The sequence below is a fragment of the Athene cunicularia genome (genome assembly GCF_003259725.1).
Source record: "Athene cunicularia isolate RWA chromosome Z unlocalized genomic scaffold, athCun1 chrZ_part3, whole genome shotgun sequence".
NCBI classification, from domain to species: Eukaryota; Metazoa; Chordata; class Aves; order Strigiformes; family Strigidae; genus Athene; species Athene cunicularia.
The window spans coordinates 11,064,985-11,082,712 of NW_020799144.1; the positions used below are offsets into that span (position 1 = coordinate 11,064,985).

Here is a 17,728-nt window from a genome sequence, read left to right on the forward strand (position 1 = left end):
TCTTGATCCAAAGATATCTATGTTTCTTCCCGAGCCTTCAAGACAAGGGTAGTAGTCTCCATTATCTTCAGGCATGTGTGGAGAGGAGGGATAGATGTGGGCAGTATCTCTTCCCTCCTTGGTGTACAAGCAGTCTAGTAGTCCTGTTGGTGCCTGCTGCCACCTTTTTGTGGGGGCCTTTAAAGAGAGGAGGGGGAAATTGCAAGTTCTTGGGACATGTGGTCCTCAATCTTCAAGAGTAAATACTTTAGTCCTCAAAGTGGCCACGGTATTCCTGCTTCTTTGATCACTTGATTGTGTTCTAGAAATGAAGGTTTGGGCAGATACTGTGTTTCTGAGAGAAAGTCATGAAAGCAGTGTCCATGACTGCTTGAGCTTTGAAGTGACCAAATGGTTATGAGGAGCAGTAACATCAGGGTACAGCTGCAAGTGGGGAAATGTCCTTAGAATGTTCTGTATAGCATCAGAAAAGATGATATTTTGCCACTTTCAGCCATCTTTCACACCTGACCCAGGGCTCCCTGATCTGCCACGGTAATCACAGAACCCTGGAGCTCTAAGATCCCCATAAGGGCATCTTTGCTTGATGAGCTTGGTGAGTCCTGCCATCTCTCAGAAACAAATAATGAACAGGTTTGGATTTCACCACAGACCCATTATGGTCAAAAAAAAAAAGACAGTTGCTGAATTCTTAGTGGGGGATAATGTTTCTTCTCCTTAAACAAGAACACTACCAAGAAGCTAAGATGGAAAGGCACTAGCACTTTTTTGTCTTGTTTTTATTTGAAATTGTTAGTTTTAAGCATTTCCATCTGTGGGAATAATTATATTTTTGTGTATTTATTATACCTTTTGATATTCTTATGTCTTTCATTAGTTAAGGTAGTGGAGGTCATAGAATCTGAGCACCCAACCACAAGGTAAAGCTTGTGAGAACCATATTCCAGATGGGGCAGTAATAATGAAGGCTTCTGTTGCTCTGGGGGAGCAATATGGGGGAAAAGGCTAAAAATATTACAGCCAAATGTATATAAGTGTCTCCTGAGTATTTTTCCTTTCCTCACATGGATTGGATTATAGCAAGGACATTTCATAGGTGGTTGATCAGTCATCATCCACTGCAGTTGGTGTGTTACCAGATCTGTCAAAGCATTCAGTAGGAGACTCACAAGTTACCTCTTAAGCTTCTCCGCAGTTTGGGAGAATCCTTCAGATATCTGTAAAACATTTGACATGGTCTTGCATGTGATGCCTTCATCTGACAGGTGCAAGTGACGTGTAACTCATTTTGTTGTGCCTGGCATAGTAGGTGATGGTATGTGAAGTTGAGGAGATGATGCTGTGCTCTGGGAGGAGAGTGCCACATAGTCAGGCTCAAAGATCTCCTCTAGGAAGTAGTAGCCCACCAATCCCTTAATTGTGATTTCATTTATGGAAAAAAGAAATTACTGGTGAGGTCTGTGCTGGAGGGCTTACATCTAGATTCATTACTTCTACCCTAGTCAATACATGTTGTGTATTGACCCCCGGCTATGGTTCTAGCCTGCCCTTATTTCTGTGCTCTCTTTTAAGATGTGTGATTCATAAAATTCACATCTACAAACATGCCCAGCTCAGTGAGACATCTCCTGATGAGAGAAAATAAGTGAATTAACCTTCAAAGGAATAAAGCTTGCTATAAAACCAACTGATAAGTCTGCAGATCTTAAGCTTTTTCCTTGGGCGTTGTAGTGATTCAGCTTTTGTCTTCAAGACAAAAATCTGGCTTCTTCATCTGGCTTGATATATTTGAACGAGAGGGAAAAAGCAGGACTTTCATCAGGTGTATGTTTTAATCAAACAAGACAAGCACATGTAAGAGGAAAATCCTGGGGATTCTTCGAGTGCTCTGTTGAGGCTGGACGATCACCCTGAAGCTTGGTTTTAAGCAGGAGCCAGCAATAATATACATTGCATTATTGTTGCACTCTAAACATTGTCACGGTCTCAATTTCACCCCCTGGTACTGCAGAACTAGCTTCTCTTCATCTGCTAAGTTATTTGGAGTGTACTCCAGCTATAAAAACATTGCACGTGGCTTTTAACACACACAAGACTGAATATGCCCTGCTTTGGTAGTGGTGGCTATTCATTTGTTTATTGACCAGATAGGTTTTCTCTCTTAATTTCCTTGGTTCCAGTGGGAAATTGAGGTGATTTCAGACATCATAATAAAGACACTGAAAGAGTGACAGGATGAATCCTTCTGCTAAACATGGAATCCGTTGTGCTTCTGAAAATAGCAGTTAATTGTAGAGACTGCAAGGATTAAATATGTTTTATTAGCTTCACCATTAATATTTTTTTGCTTTTAAGAGGAAGTTTCAGTGCAAGGGTCAAATTCTTTTCTCTCTGGCGCTTTGAAGGAGTAAGGATATTTCAGCTCCATTGACTGATGTGCTGAAAGTCAGGACTGGAGCACAAGCCCTTTCTCCATGGCCTGGAAAGCTGCTGTCAGTTTTGAGGTTGAGTACACAAAAGAGTGCAGCAGAACCTGAGCTCCATTTTTCCCCAAATGATTGGCAGTGCCAGAGGAATTACTAGAGCTTCTTGCTGTTCTTCCTTTAGCCATCAGCACCTTTCTTCACATTCTGCTTCCTGTGTTTCCTGCTCTATTGACCAGCTATTTTGTAGGCTGACTGGGGAACAACATGGTTTCCAACCCAGGTTTTCACTGTGAGAGAAAAATCCATATAGACCATAAAGTAGGGGACCAGTGCCCTTTCCATATATGATAAACTGAATTTCCACATTACTGTGAGGATAAAGAAGTGGGCAATTATTAAACAGTGCATTCAGAACATGTACCCAAGACATCAGTAATTTCGTAGCCATCTCTTTCTGACCAAAGAGACTGGTAGTGAGCAAGAGCCTCAGCCCTCATCATGTCAGAGAAGTGACATGGATATCAAAATGTCTTCCCTGTACATTCCAAGTGATTGCACTTACTGCACACAAACAGTAGGTCCTGAATTGTTGTCTCTGTGGTGTACGACTCGCCATATCCCTAAAGTGCAAAGTTTGCTGTGCATGAAACATACATGCCCACAGTCTGCTCAAGGTGAGAAGAACAGGAAAGATTGTGCAAACTTTCTTATCACACAATTTGGAGCTGCTGCAAATCAAACTGATGCCATTCAGCTGGAGTGTTTTGAACACTGTTTTCTTCCCAAGCACTTAACACAGAATATAGATATTTCTTTTTTTTTTTTTTTTTTTTTTTTTGGCTTTTGAAGATTGCAGGACAACTTTTAAGTGTTTCTGGATTTAGACAGCAAAGAAAATCTTTATTAAACTCTTACTTTGTTTTACATATTTCATTCCAACAATTATGCACTTTAAGTGAATGCTCAATCATACAGAATTATTTTTAATTTTCAAACTGGACAGACAAATTGCAGTGTCATATCTCCTAGAGTAAATGGCTTCTATTTGGAATCTGACTTTTGCACTTTACTGAATTTTTAAAATATAAAATTCCTGGAATCATAGGAAAACACTCTTTAAATAGAGCAATTGCAAGCTACCATGTTTTAACATTTTTGTATCCTTTATCTTATGACTATCATTCTTGAAATAAATTAGTATTTACTTGGCATATGATGGAATGACAATAAGGCCATTTTATTGGCTGCTTTGGCACCTTTTTGCCTTCTTCATGAATTTTTCATCACAAATTCTTTAATATACCGAATAGGTGGCAAAGAAAGTGACTTTAGTCTTCACTTATTGGACTGTTCTGGTTAGGATGCATTTTTCCTTAAGAGCATGGGTTTTCTTATCATTTAGTTTTTCTGCTAAGATACACTTTGACAAAGATGGTATCTGTGTGACAGCAGCTGACTTTAAGACATGAACGAAATAAATAGATGTGGGGTCAGTAGAATAGATTCAACACAAAGGAAGATACACCACACCTCTTTTAAATGTGCAGTATTATCAGTATTTCATACATGGGTATACTCCAAGGCAAATTTAAGTCAGATTTCCATATCGAAATGATCTTGTCCAGCTTGGATAAGTAAATTCTCTGCAAAGTGACCACTGTTACGCAAGCACTGATTGAACACTGCATTTTGAAGTCTTATAGCAAAGACATAACCATCCAGTGAGTTTCTTTCCTTTAATAGAGAGCAGATGACAGCTCAGAGGAATAAATAACCCTAACTTTAGTGATATGCATAAGCTCCATTTGGAAGCAGTGTTCCAGATCAGTTAATGGAAAAATTGCTTTGCTATTAATCTTGCACTGTTTACCCATTTTATATGTATTCTAAATTTCTCCCAGAGGAATGTTGTGGGATTGTTTGACATTATTTAGATTTTGATCCATCATATTTGTTTCTAGAAACCATTAAAATGCATTAAACAATGCTTACTTGTCCCATTTTGTTGTCTAACCAGCCTGATATTTGCTATTTAATCATTTTAACTACTAATTTTCATATACATCATAGCTGCTGTGTGAGATGATAAGTGATCAGTCCTCAGAAGAGAGGGGGCTGCTCTGGAGAGACCTTTCTTTGCCCCATTGTTGTATGATCCTGCTGTTGGGACAGTATGGTGAGATAGCTGCATCTATCATTCTGTATTGGCCATGATGCCAGATCTCTCCCTTGACACAGAAAAAATTGTCTTCTGCCAAAGTGTTTAATTAAAAAGTTCATTATCCATGAATATCCATTATACTAACGAAGCATTCGTGTACTTCTGAGGATGAATGATTCTCTGCTTTCCTTATCTGTCCCTCCCCAATAGACATGCTCTGTTCCTTTACCTCTAAGTTAGAAACTCCCCACAACTATAAAGAAACTTACACTATCGAATTGATAGTACAGCTATAATAACAAATCAGAGCTTCTACCTAGGGGGAAAAAGAAAACTGGCACATTGCCTCCTTTCACACTTGCATTCCTTTCAAGACCTAAAAGAAGTGTAATATTGATGTGAATGAAACTGCTTGGGGTGATGTAGTTTCTGTCTATCTTTTGCCAGATTGCCTTGAGTCAACTGCAGAGGTAAGACAGACTGCATGTCCAATATGATTAAGCACTGCTTCCCTGCAACAGTGACTGTTGTGTTCTGGCCTAGTTGAGGAAGAGAATTAGTGTTTTGTAACAAATATTTTGAATCTGCACTTTTTTTTTTTTTTTACAGTTGAACATGTTGATTTTATGTCTCATCTATTGCATATGAGAATTAGAAAGGAGATGGTTTACCATTTCATTCCCAGAATATGAACATTAGAGCTTTGATTTTTTTTTTTATAGTGTTTGGGTGAATGATGGAATCAAGCCAACTGTGCAGTGGTGATTTAGCTTGGAAGTAAAAAGAGATATGCTGTTTGTTTTGTTTCAATTTCCAACTGGATAGGCTATTATTTACAAATTGTAAATAATTTTAAAATTATAAGTTCTGTGGAAGCTAAACTATACTACCAACACTCTTACTAATTCAGCTTTTTTACACACACAAAAAAAAGCTCTGCGCATGCAACATGTCTCGTGTATTCCCTCACCTTTGTTTCTCCATGGGACAAGATGAAGACTGATGGAAATATGACATTAGCAGTTGCTGTAGAGCAGCCAGCGAAGAGCATTTTCTTTTTTGTGTGTGTCAAGTGAGATTCTAGTCATGACTAAAAAGGTCAGGTAAGAGGCTTGCAGATGTAAAATATTTGTTTTACTGAGAAAATAAGTTCTGTTGGACTGGACTTAATTAGCGCATTTGAGTTGCAAAGTCTGTGACAACAGAGGTCACAGAAGAGCTTCAAGGCTGCTGTTACCTCTGCCTGGAGACTGAGGGAGGGAGTCAATCTCCAACCATAGTGTACTTCATGGCATAAAGTTTGCATAGAAATGCTCATGATTTGTGGCAGGTTCATTTTCATATTCAAATCTGGGATGTTGGTTTTCCAACTGTCTGAAGCAAAAAGCTGTTCAAACAAATTATATAAAAAAAAACCCCCAACTTTACAGGACGTTGATTGGAAGAGAGAAACTAAGCTGACTTGATGGTGACTCAGTTTGTTATCTTTGTTTTCTTCCTCTAGATGAAGTGGTTCATGTCTCAGTCCCCGAGAAGCTCACCTTTGAGGAAGCTAAAGAGCTGTGTCGGAAAAGAGATGGTGTTCTTGCTTCTGTTGGGAACATGTACGTCGCCTGGAGGAATGGCTTTGACCAGTGTGACTATGGCTGGCTGGCAGACGGCAGCGTTCGTTACCCAGCCTCAGTGGCAAGGCCCCAGTGTGGTGGAGGTTTACTTGGGGTGAGAACCCTGTATCGCTATGAGAACCAAACAGGCTTTCCTTACCCAGATAGCAAGTTTGATGCCTACTGCTATGAACGTAAGCTTTTTTTTTTAGTTATAACTTTCAGTATGCTCACCATGCTAACCCTGAAAAGTGTTTTCTTTCATATGTGTTTTGTTTCAGTTCTTGTGGCATGCATGAGTTTTCAAAAATTGTTTTATCACTATGGCTTTACAAAAAGAGTGAAAAGCCAAACTAAAAAGATTATCTTAAAGTAACATTGGCAGAGCAGATAAAGATAGGTAAAGATTTCAGGTAAGATTTCAGCCTAAGGAGTGTTTTTTACAGAGTCACCCACTGTACTCACAGACACCCTGAGTCTGTGGATGCTACATATTCTGGTGCCTGAGCACATACTGCTGTGTTTGTGTTATGTCAGTGAACATAAGAACAGAAGAAATGTCCTTCCTGACGAGGGGAATGACTGTCATATAACTTGATATTCTGTCTCCAATGATGGCAGTAAGAGGATGTTTACAGACTGCATACAAGCCTGGCCATTTTCAGGTCTTTAAGGTGCTGGTAATTTGGGGGCTATCTCTGGGTTCCAGGAATTTTGTCCCATCATATTTTTTGGGCTTCTAAAGCAGTTGTAAGTTTTCCTCTCACTTACTCAGTGTTTTCTGTACCAGCCAGCTGGTACTATGGATGGTCTAAATTGCCTTACTGCTGCTCTTTTCCCTTCTGATATTTTCAGAGGCACATCAAGCATTGGCCACTTTCACTTGGTAGACTGCGTCGATCTAAACCAGATCTCCTCCACATCTGCCATCTTTCCTTGGGCTTTCAGGTTAAATATTCTTCTGTAACCTATTCCATCTTCAGTGCTCAGCAGCCTGGCTCTTCTATTATTATGGTGCAGCCTATCCTTACATAGGTTCTTTTTGTCCCAAAAGGTTGTGTACCTGAGTTTCTCTCACCTGTGCATAAGTTCCAGATCCCTTCCTGGAACTGACAGTGCTTCATAGACCACCACCATGGAGATCCTGGCCTCACCTGTCTCATCTCCTCTAGAAAATCCTTCCTACATTTCTCTCTGTCAATAATAATGATTACTTAATCTTTCCCTACACCTCCAGAAACCCATTTGTGCATATTGTGATGTGCAGCATTTAAGTTTCTGTGTAGCCCTTTCACATATCACAGATGAGTTATCTGTATCTGTTGAGAGGATCCTACAACCTTAGTTCTATTCTTTAAGATCCCCTCTGTGACAGGAGTGTTCTTTGTGCAAGAAGACACTGATACTGTTGGAAAAGGCATCACATCTGCGAGATCAGAGTGCTTCTTCCCAGTGGAATATCCTGCCTCCCTAAACTTGCAGTCTCCTCAGCAGCATTAGAGAGGTTGGACTGCTCAGAAGTTTTCCTGCAGGCCTCTCTGTTCAAGCAAGTTCCTGTGGTTGCAAATAGTACAATTGATGTTAACATGTAAAGGCTACTTGTGTTCAGTTAAAAGTTCAGAACTTGGTCTTTGATTATAAATATCTAGGTTTTCTGGACTCAGTCCTGTGACTCAGAACTGCTTGAAATATGCAGCCTGTACTGTCCTCATTTTTGTGGATGATGAGCAAACTGCAGCTGCAGATCTTTCCAACTCAGGCATTGAAGGGTCATTTATGAGGAAGCCTCACTGTTTGAGAACAAATCCCAACATCTGGTGTAATGTTACCTGGCTGTTACAGTCTGGCTGTTCTCAGACACGCTTCTCTGCAGTATTTTAAAAAGGATTTTTGTTTTTTACCTTTACTACTTGCAGATAAGATGTTCCTAAACCTTGCCTGTTGAAATAGTCCTAATGGGCTTCAAGGGAACTGCATAGAGGAATAAGGACTAGCTAAATTCAGGAGTATTCTAATCTACAGAGCAGAGTTCTGTGCTATCACTCCTTCTGTTCCTCCCCCAAATTGTTTATGATCAGTTTTAAGTGTGTAGTTTAAAGAGTAACTTTAACGGGGTGAAATTCATCAGCTCCTCTAAAAGACCAAAGTAGAGACTAGACATTCTGCCCATAACCTAGTCTTTAGTTAAAACAAATACCAACTTTCTGTTTATTTGTGTGAATTTCATCCCTTTTCAATGTTCTTTCTGGAAGTTTTAGTTAATGAATTCTAGTGACATACCATTTTTTCTAAAGACATCCATGATAAGTATTGGGTTGTTCCCTTTTGTATAACTGCTTTTTCTTCAAACTATTGCCCCTGATACACAGAGAATAAATATTTCATCAGTTAACAACCCAGGAGGCAGACAGTCTGTGACTATCAACTCTTTTACAAAAAAAACCCCAACAAACCCACCAACCTAAACAGAACCAATACAATTTGAAGACGGTGGGCTGCTCTCTAGCAATTTTAATTGCAATCAACATTACATCAGAATTAATTAAATGCTGCTAGCTAGATGACTCAGGTTTTGCCAGATACATCTGGTTTTGTGTAGGGAAATGCAGGAGTGTAATGCTGAACTGAGTACCCTCCTTCAGGGTGCCTGTCTGACACATATTTCAGAAGTTACTGAAAGCTTGTTCTCTCTCAGTAGGTGCTAGGGATCTCACAGGAACCAGCTGTAACACTTCACTGCTTCTGCTAAAAGATTTATGCAAGTGATGAGTAATGAGACTCGCTGCCTAGCCTCTTGGTCTTTCACATCTCAATCAGCTGCCTGAAGCAGCGACTGTAGAGTGAGTCATTCTCTCTTGGAGACTTGGAGACAGTTCTTTTTGGGGGCAAAAAATGGGAGAGAAAGGAAAAAATGGCTCTACAGTATAACAGGAGGCATGAATTTAAGTCCTTCTTTCAAATAATTTTTTGCTCGGGAAGTTTTGGAAGAAACTTCCATTATCTCTATTTCAAGGTTCCAGTGCAGTATTCCATCACATAGTCTACTATGTGCAAGCTCAGATTGATTTTAGCTTGATATGAAACTTCTACGCAACTATTCCCACCTTACCAGACAGCAAAACTGTTCTCCCCAAGACCATGACTCTTTCCATGTAACTCCAGTCCAGTGTTACAGCTCCTAACTGTGCTTATTGTCTCACATTACATTGTTTTGTTTCCCCCTTCTCCTGAATACCCAGTCACAACAACAAAACTTCTCTTGCTGAAAAAGATGAAGAAAGGGATGTTGTTCCATGCATTTATAAGATCTTGGTCAGCTAAAGGGAAAAGTGCAGAGTGCCTCTGTGAACAGGGCAGGATCAAGCCAGTTATCCAGGTAACACCAGGGCTGAAGGTCTGCAGCACAGATGTTCATGTGGTGATCTCAGTTGTTTTACAGCATCCCTCTCAAGTTTCCTCTTCCTCCTGTGTGAGAGCTAGTGAAGTTGCCACTGACTCAGCTCTGAGGGTAATGGCCACATGGTGTACATTTAATATGAAATGAAATGGCAGTGACGAAGGACCTGCATCTGCCACTTTTGCTCGTGCTGAATAATAATATATTCCACCAAAATAAATGCGTCCCAGCCATGGAAAGGATAAGCCCAGTGTTTGAATTTACACATACTCTGAAGCAATAGATTTGTGGCAAAGTAGGCATCTGTTTTAGTCATTACAAAGACAAATCACATATTTAAGAAAGGGGATATCTCTTTCTTCATCCCTGCTTAAAGTCTTCACTCTTATCCTGTGATTAAAAGTCTCTTTGGTGGAACATCTCAAAATATAAATTTTTAATTTCACTTAAAAGAAACCTCAATCTGTATTTTGAATATTTTACTTACTTTGAAAAAGGAATCATATTTATTAAAATACATGAAAAACAGTAACCCAAGCAGTAAATTCACCTTAAAAATGGTATGCACTATTTTCAATAAGAGAGACAACCTGGACAACATTTAAAAGTACAGTTAAATTCAGGATTTTAACTTCAGCAGTGTTCTGGTTACAATATTATATTGTACAAAGTGTCTTGACTTTATGAAAATAAAAGTGCCCCAGACTAATAGTACATGATTTAAAATCTAAAAATCTTGTTAAAAAAATGAAAAAACTTCTTTACTTTGATCACAAGTGGTTTTCACTCTACAGAAACCACATGGCTCTGAGTTTCTGAAACATTATCCGCGTGTTTCATCTTATCCCTCCAAGACTTTCACCAGAATTTTTAGTTCTTTTTTTCTGAGAGGTACTTAATCATGTATCTGATGAGGCTTGAAAAAGTTTCAGGTTAGACACATGATTAAGTACTTGAATCTCCTTGGGGGCCATCATCAGAGGAAAAGTTTTTCAGGTGTTTACATATAGGACTTATATTAACATATTTGCAATTTTTTTAAAAAAGATAGAACAGCGTTGCTGAATACTTATGTTGCAAGAGAGTAGAACATTGTATCAGGGGAAAAAAAAAAAAAAAAAAAAAAAAAATCTTGCATAGAATTATAGGGTATTTATTTAATTCCATCTCTCAGCCCCCACTGTCACCATATCTAATTCACTGAAGTTTGTGGGAATCTTGCCATAGACTTCAACTGACTTTGGATGGGACATTTTATACTACAGCATCTGTAGAATAAATTGCAATACAGAAATGCACTATTCAAAATGTATAGAGTTTTTGTCTTGCATACCTTCAGAAAGCCTGAACTTGATCAACTTCATATACAGAGATGGTTGAATTTTTGAAATATAAATCTGTGTTTTGCTGAGAAACACTGATTAAAGCTGAATTCTTTCATAGACCTGTATTGATTTTGGCAAATCTTTCCGGAAAACATTTTTGGCTTGACTCAAAACATGTGTTGACAGTTTTGCTCTGGATTTGACCATTTTGTTTCAGATTTGTTCTTTCATTTTGATTTTGTTTCGTGCACCTTTGTTGTTTCTTTTTGGTTATGCCACTTTGGTTTGGCATTATGATTTCATCTGAGCTGGAGATTGGAAAATTCCAGTTCTGAGACACTGTTGCTGTATGTGTTCTTCATTAATGGACTCCACATAATTTTGATTGTTTCAATACAAATCTATCAAGAGTGTATCCAAGTGAACTGCTGCTTGTGACAGACAGCCTCTTTCTTTGATGTTTCATCCATCTAAAGCTCAAAATCAGAGTGCACTTTTATAGAAGAAAATTGGGAGACAGCAACCTTCATAGTATGTAGCAGGACAGACCTTTGTAAGATGAAGGTGGAGAATAATCGTCACTCTGCACACCCCTCCCCACTCCAAAACCTCTCCAACCAAACCCTGTTTCTTGTCAGTCAGAGTATGAGTGTTTCACTAGGACAGGGGTGTCTGCTAATGCAAGGTAACTTTCAAACAGTGCTCTTCTGTGGAGGACTTCAGAGCAGGGAAAGAGAAAAAAGCCCCTTCTGTGGGAGGTCCTACAGCATGAGACACCATGGTAGCAGGCTAAGGCTCAGAAAACATCAACTTTTTTCCACTTGTCTGGCAGGAGAAAGGATAAGATTTTTAGGCATAGCTCAAAAGCTGGCAGAAGAAGTGCTGTCTTCCCTTTTCCTGCATGTGACTTAGTTTGGAAAACTTTGAATAACTAGGCAGTTCTGTCCTTCTCCACAGCAACCATCAGTATCTACATGTCCCAGCTATTTTCTGGATGAGGGAATTATTTCCAGCCTGATGTCAGGACTGTATTGCAGGAGATCTGTGGATTTTTTATCAGTTTGGAAATGGCCACAGAATACTGAAGACATAGGGCGTGGTGACCCAGGAAACAGAATTGTCTATCTGAAGAAAAAGAACAAAAAAAAGTTTACCTTAGATGAAACACAATAGAGTGCTGAACGTATTATAATAAAGCCAGCGTCCTCCACCAGTCCACTATCAGAATGGGTAAAATGCCTTTGAGCAAAGAAGCATCTCAAGGCCCTGGCACTGACCACAGCATACACAAGGCCACTGGCTCCCCTCTGTGAAGGTGAAGCTATGCGAAGGGCTTAAGCTGCCTTACTGAGGCAGCTACCACCAGATAACTGTTCTCTAGCTTTTATTATTTTGCTAAGAAGGTAGATCTCTGTGCTTCTCTCAGATATGCAGTTTAGAAAGACCTACATAGCTGCAGAGATCTTCAGTAATATCTTGGACCAGACATAGGAAGAATAAATCCCTGAGGCTCTTTGCTGGGTTTATAGCAACAGGCAAACATCACCGAGGCTGTGCACACTAACAGCTTGCAGCATGTTTCTTACCCCGCTCTGCTTCAGTCGCATTTCAGGTGAAGGAATTTTGAGATGCCAGTCAGACCATGCTGTAGACCTCACTAGACCTAACTAGTACCTCACCCTGAGAAGGAGGAGGTGGTGGTTGGGTGTAACACGACCTTCTAAATGCTGTGTTAAATATGAACAGAACCTGATTTATTAAACTGGTGTATGCAGAGCAACTGTTTGGAGCTCAGGAGGTGGAGCTTCAGGAAGAGATGATGCTTTTGCCAAAGCAAGTGAACTTGCGTTTATCTAAGTGATTCAAAACTGGCTTCCTTAAGAATAGTCCCTAAATGCAACCACTGTGGACAGAGGGAAAGAAAAAGAAGACATAGTTGGAGGCATTTTCCTTTCAATCCCTCAGAGCACTGAATGGGTCAGGTAACAAGGACGGGATTAGGAACAACAAGGTGAAGAAGTAAAAGATCCATTCCTTTAGGTAGATGAAAAATAAATTTGTTTTGCTCCTTATGACCTTTGCTCACTGCTGTGGGAACTGGGACATGGGACATACAGGTACTTTGTGTCCTTTCACACTATGTGGGGAGAGCAAAACAGCAAGAATTTGCTGTCAATTCCTGACCTGACTGACAATCTTGTCTCTCTTCTTCAATTGTTTTTTGTGGTCAGGAAGAAAAGATTGTTGCTTTTATTTGGTGCTGGGATACAGATTTCATTAGGAAGAGCTGACTAAAGAGGCTCACTGATTATTTTTTTTTGTCCTTTTTGGCAGTTTTATTATAAATAATGTGGAAAGATAAATGCTTTTTGTTTTGTTCTTTTGTGAATAGACTGACAGGCTATAATTTGTTCTAAACTTGCATGTGGGGAAACCAGGAGATAACATATCCTTTCCCCTTTAACCATCTGACTTCAGAAGTTATGAAATAGCAAGTGGTTTTACTTAAGAGTGTTTGTGTTCACAGAGCTAATATAACTGCTGCCTCTGCTGTTTTGTTAGCTGGAAGAAAGAACCTTGGGCAATGGTGTGAAAAAGATGCATGACCTTCTGTTATATTTTTAAGTTTTTCCTTACAAATAAGATAGACTAATAATAGCTTTTAATTTTATTTATTTATTTATTTATTTTTTTAAGAATCCCATTAATTTTTCTCTGATATTGTACATATTTTGTAGTTGGGAATGGATACTGCATTTAGATTTTAATATTATTTTTCTCATTACATTTGGCTTGAGTTTTTATGTCAAAACTCAGTGTAAGTAAGTGGGAGTATACACTTGGAGTTATAGAGAAGCTCTTATAAGTGCAGTATCAGATTCTGAATCCTTCTTATGCCACCACACACCTCATAAGTAATGAACATAACTTCACATCCCCTGTCCACCTTTCTGCTTCCTGAAACGAGTGAATGAGCAAGAACTGATTCAGTGTGATAATGAGAGGTTTCTGGCTCAATCTGTAACTCAGAGCACCAATTTATTTTATTTTTTTTTTAAATCCGTTCTTTTACTCTTGTCCAGTTTGGAAGGTTCTGCCAGTAATTTAAACTCCAGCTGACATAGCTCTTGGAGTCACGGGAGCGTTCAAGACTGTCCTTTCTGCCAGGGTTGGTAGCTGTGAAGGGACAGAGACACAGAGCAAACTTGACAGGGCAACAAACAAATTAACATGCAAAAATATGTAAAAGTTAAGCAAAGCAACCTCTCTGCATAAGAATCATGCTCTAAATGGGCTGGAAGATGTCAAACCATCAGTTTTGACTGTCTCAATGTTACTGATACTTTGCAATAATTTATTTTGGCTGTTATTCACAGAAAGTATTCATTATTTCCAGGTTTTGTTCTGACTTGAAACAGGTTTTTTTGTTGATTTCATTTTTGTCAGTGTCTCAGGACAGTTTCTTTTTCTATCTGTAGAATCTATGTTCTTCCAGGTTCTTAAATATATAACTAAATACAAATACACAAACAGTATTTCTGAGTGCAGAGAAACCGCTGAAGTGATTCAAGTTAGACACATGACTAAAAGTTTAGTGGAACTGGTTATGCTGAAAATGCATTTCTAGAAATTATAATATATAATATCTTTCAAATAAACATTTTCTCCTCCAGAAAGTACATCCAGATATCCTGAAATTATTATTAAGCAGCACAGAACATATTAAAATCCTTATTTGGTAATCACAAAGTTAAACCATGCCTAAAGTTGTGTAGTGTGATATCCTTGAAAAAGTATTGTTGTAATATTGCTTTATTATTTTGAATCCTTATTTAAACAATGGTGGGAGATAAAAGGAAGAAAATGCTGTACAGTGAAAGCATAAAGGAAATAGAGAGTGAAGAAATATAGTATCTCTGCAAAGTCATATACTCCGTCCAAAATCAACTTCATGCAGGTTCTTCTTCCTATAAAAGGAATCGGTTAAATATTGCAAGATAGCCTTTGAAATGAGCAGCTGTTGGTGAGATAATTTGCTTTCTTACTGCTAGTATGTTCATGAATTTGATAGGAAAATCTGCCTCATGTCCTGAATCAGAAGAAGGACAAAAGAGATAGCATATTGCACACATGATGCAAGGAGTACAGTAATGCAAAACATCTGGGTTGAGTGGACAACAGTTCAAACTGATGTTCAGTCTTAAAAAAGTGAATTTCTCTTTGATTTTTTATCTTCCCACAGAAAACAAACAAACAAACAAACAACAACAAACAAACAAAACAAAGAGAAGTAATTGATACATCTCTTCTTGAAGAAGCACCTTTTATTTTGGTCCACTCAAATAAGTTTGCAAACCTGGATGATCTGTATGAAAAATCTTATATATCGTATTTATGACAAATTACTTCTAGAGGTTCTGTAGTTGATTTTAACCAGAACTGCTCTTTGCATACTGGTAACCCTGTGTCAGTTTCCACAGGAGAAAATGGGGATGTTCATTGATAAACTCTAAAAATATGTGCTTTTCTTACAGCAGTATATGAATTTAGCATTTGTTGATTCACTTGCTAATGTAAGTAAATCAAATACACTTGGTGGGGTTTTTTTCAGGTTTACTTCATAATTGTGTACCTACATTATCAAGTAATTAGCAGATAATGACTCATGAACAACAAATAACTGCATGTCTGGCATAAATATGTGAACTTTTGGGACTTCTAAACTTTTCTTGGAAATTGGTAGGGTAGGGTACATAAATGGTTGTATACACAATCTCCCAGCAGTATTGAAATAAGGTTACCTTTTTTTCCTCCAGATTTCAAACTATTCTCATGTCCTCATTTTGTCTAGCTTTTTTAGAGAGCATTACTTTTTCATCTTCTTTCAGTGATCTTGATAGTCTCTTAAAATACAGTAACTGGGTTGCAAACCAAATTCAATCTGCATTAAGGAAACTCATCCTATGGTTAGAATGGAAAATACGAGATTATTCTCTCTCTTTTCCATTTTGCCATAAAAAGGAGCTGGTAAGGCAAACTGGCGGATTCTTTGGTAGAAATTTAACAATTACCAACTACCACTCAGAGTGACAGTGCTAACTTACTTGATGCATTCTTCACTCCCTAGTTGAGAAGTTTAAATCATCTTCATGCAAGTAGAGATGGAAAAAAAAAATAGAATTTGTTGGTTCTTGATTGTGTGAACACTATTTCACATTTGAATTACATAGTTATTGAAAAGAACAATAAAATCCACTTTAGGTTGTAGAAACTGAAAACACAAAAATCACTTGTCTTAAGGCTGTGCTTTGCTTAGTGGGATTCCAAGAACTTTACTCCTTCTTGCTCAACTCAATGTTATACACTACAGAAAAAGAGTATATAAGTAGCTCTAAGTCTCCTTAGTAAAACCACAGAAATATTTAGCATATGGTAGGGGAAAGAATCCACTCCTTTTCTGCTGGCAAAGAACACCACCACTTCTAAACATAGCGACGTCATATTTTCTTACCCTCACAATTTCCTTTTCACACTTCTCATTAAAGAAAACTGAACTATCAGCTCTTTTTCTTAATTTCCCTACTCTGTAAATCTCCCCGTTCTTTTAGAAATCCTAATCAGCCATCATCTGGCAAACCTGTCTAATTCAGGGTTAATAAAATAGATCTCTTGCAAAGGTGACATTTTCAAAGCTTGGTGTGTGAAACTAAACAAATATTTGTGTGACCCTAACTTACACATGCAGAATTCATATCTACAAGTATCAAAGGGGTACCTAATTAGACATGGGTGTGTGAAAGAAACTGATTTGTGCATACATACTGCGTATACTTGAGTATAAACTGACATTGCACAAATAAGTTGAGTCTTTCTAAATGTTTCACTTATTTTCTTTCTCTTCTTTGCTCGTACCATCAACTTCTGCAAGTCTTGAGTCAGTTAGAGGCTGCACCATCTTCATCCACATATGCCAGGCAGTAAAATCTCAATCTCAGAACTCACTTTTTTCCCATGATAACTGGTATTCATGCCTTTCATTGAGTAGTTTCCTGATCTCTTTTATTAACTCACAATTATGAGCCTTTGGATTAAATTATTCTAAAATGTCATAACTGGTTTGATCTCTGAATGTTAGGGAAATAGACTTCTTTGCTCTGTTAGAAATTGAGCAATATTTTATTTTGCAAGTAGCTATACATTTAGTTGTGTCTAGTGAGCAGTTAGTCCTCACATACACACCCAGTTTAATGCATTCTTCATATGCTTAGTGTAATTTAAAGGACTGTATTTTGTTCTTTGCTTGTGTCCATATAAGACTTTTGACTCTCAGTCACTTGAGACGTTCATATGTTCCACCTGTCTGCTCCCATTGCTGTTCTGAAGATTACTGACTTGGAAGAACCAACAGAAATGGGGATGTCTGTACCCATGGCGTTTCCCAAGTCAATCCTGTTTTCTGAGCACAAGCTCACCTTCTTTAGGAGTTTAAAATGAGATACCAGACTTTGCAGTGTCATGGTTGTTGGCACACATTTCCTCCTCAGATAGGATGGAAATCTAGGGCAGGAGGAGTGGACAAGGCATAAGGCAGCAAGAATCTTTAAGACATCACAGTTAGGTCACTGTAAAGACCTTTTTGTCTCTTGTAAATCTAGGATAGCTACCTCCTTACTCTTGCCATCATTCAGAGGGTTCAACACTGTGCCTTTTCATGTTCAACCCTCCCATAGAAGCACTTTTGTGTGTGAAGGAGTTTCAGATGTATATCTTTGAAGTGTTTTCCAAAGATCAACATCATTATAGTATTAAGTTTA

At 38.3% G+C, this 17,728-nt stretch overlaps 1 protein-coding gene across 2 annotated transcripts in view; it reads left to right on the forward strand.

Moving 5' to 3' along the window:
• Positions 1-17,728, forward strand: part of VCAN (versican) — a 113,666-nt gene that overhangs the window by 34,348 nt on the left and 61,590 nt on the right. For both annotated transcript variants that reach the window (XM_026866583.1, XM_026866584.1), the window contains exon 6: positions 6,092-6,385. In XM_026866583.1, coding sequence (XP_026722384.1) covers positions 6,092-6,385 — 294 coding nt within the window. The remainder of the gene's footprint in view (positions 1-6,091; positions 6,386-17,728) is intronic.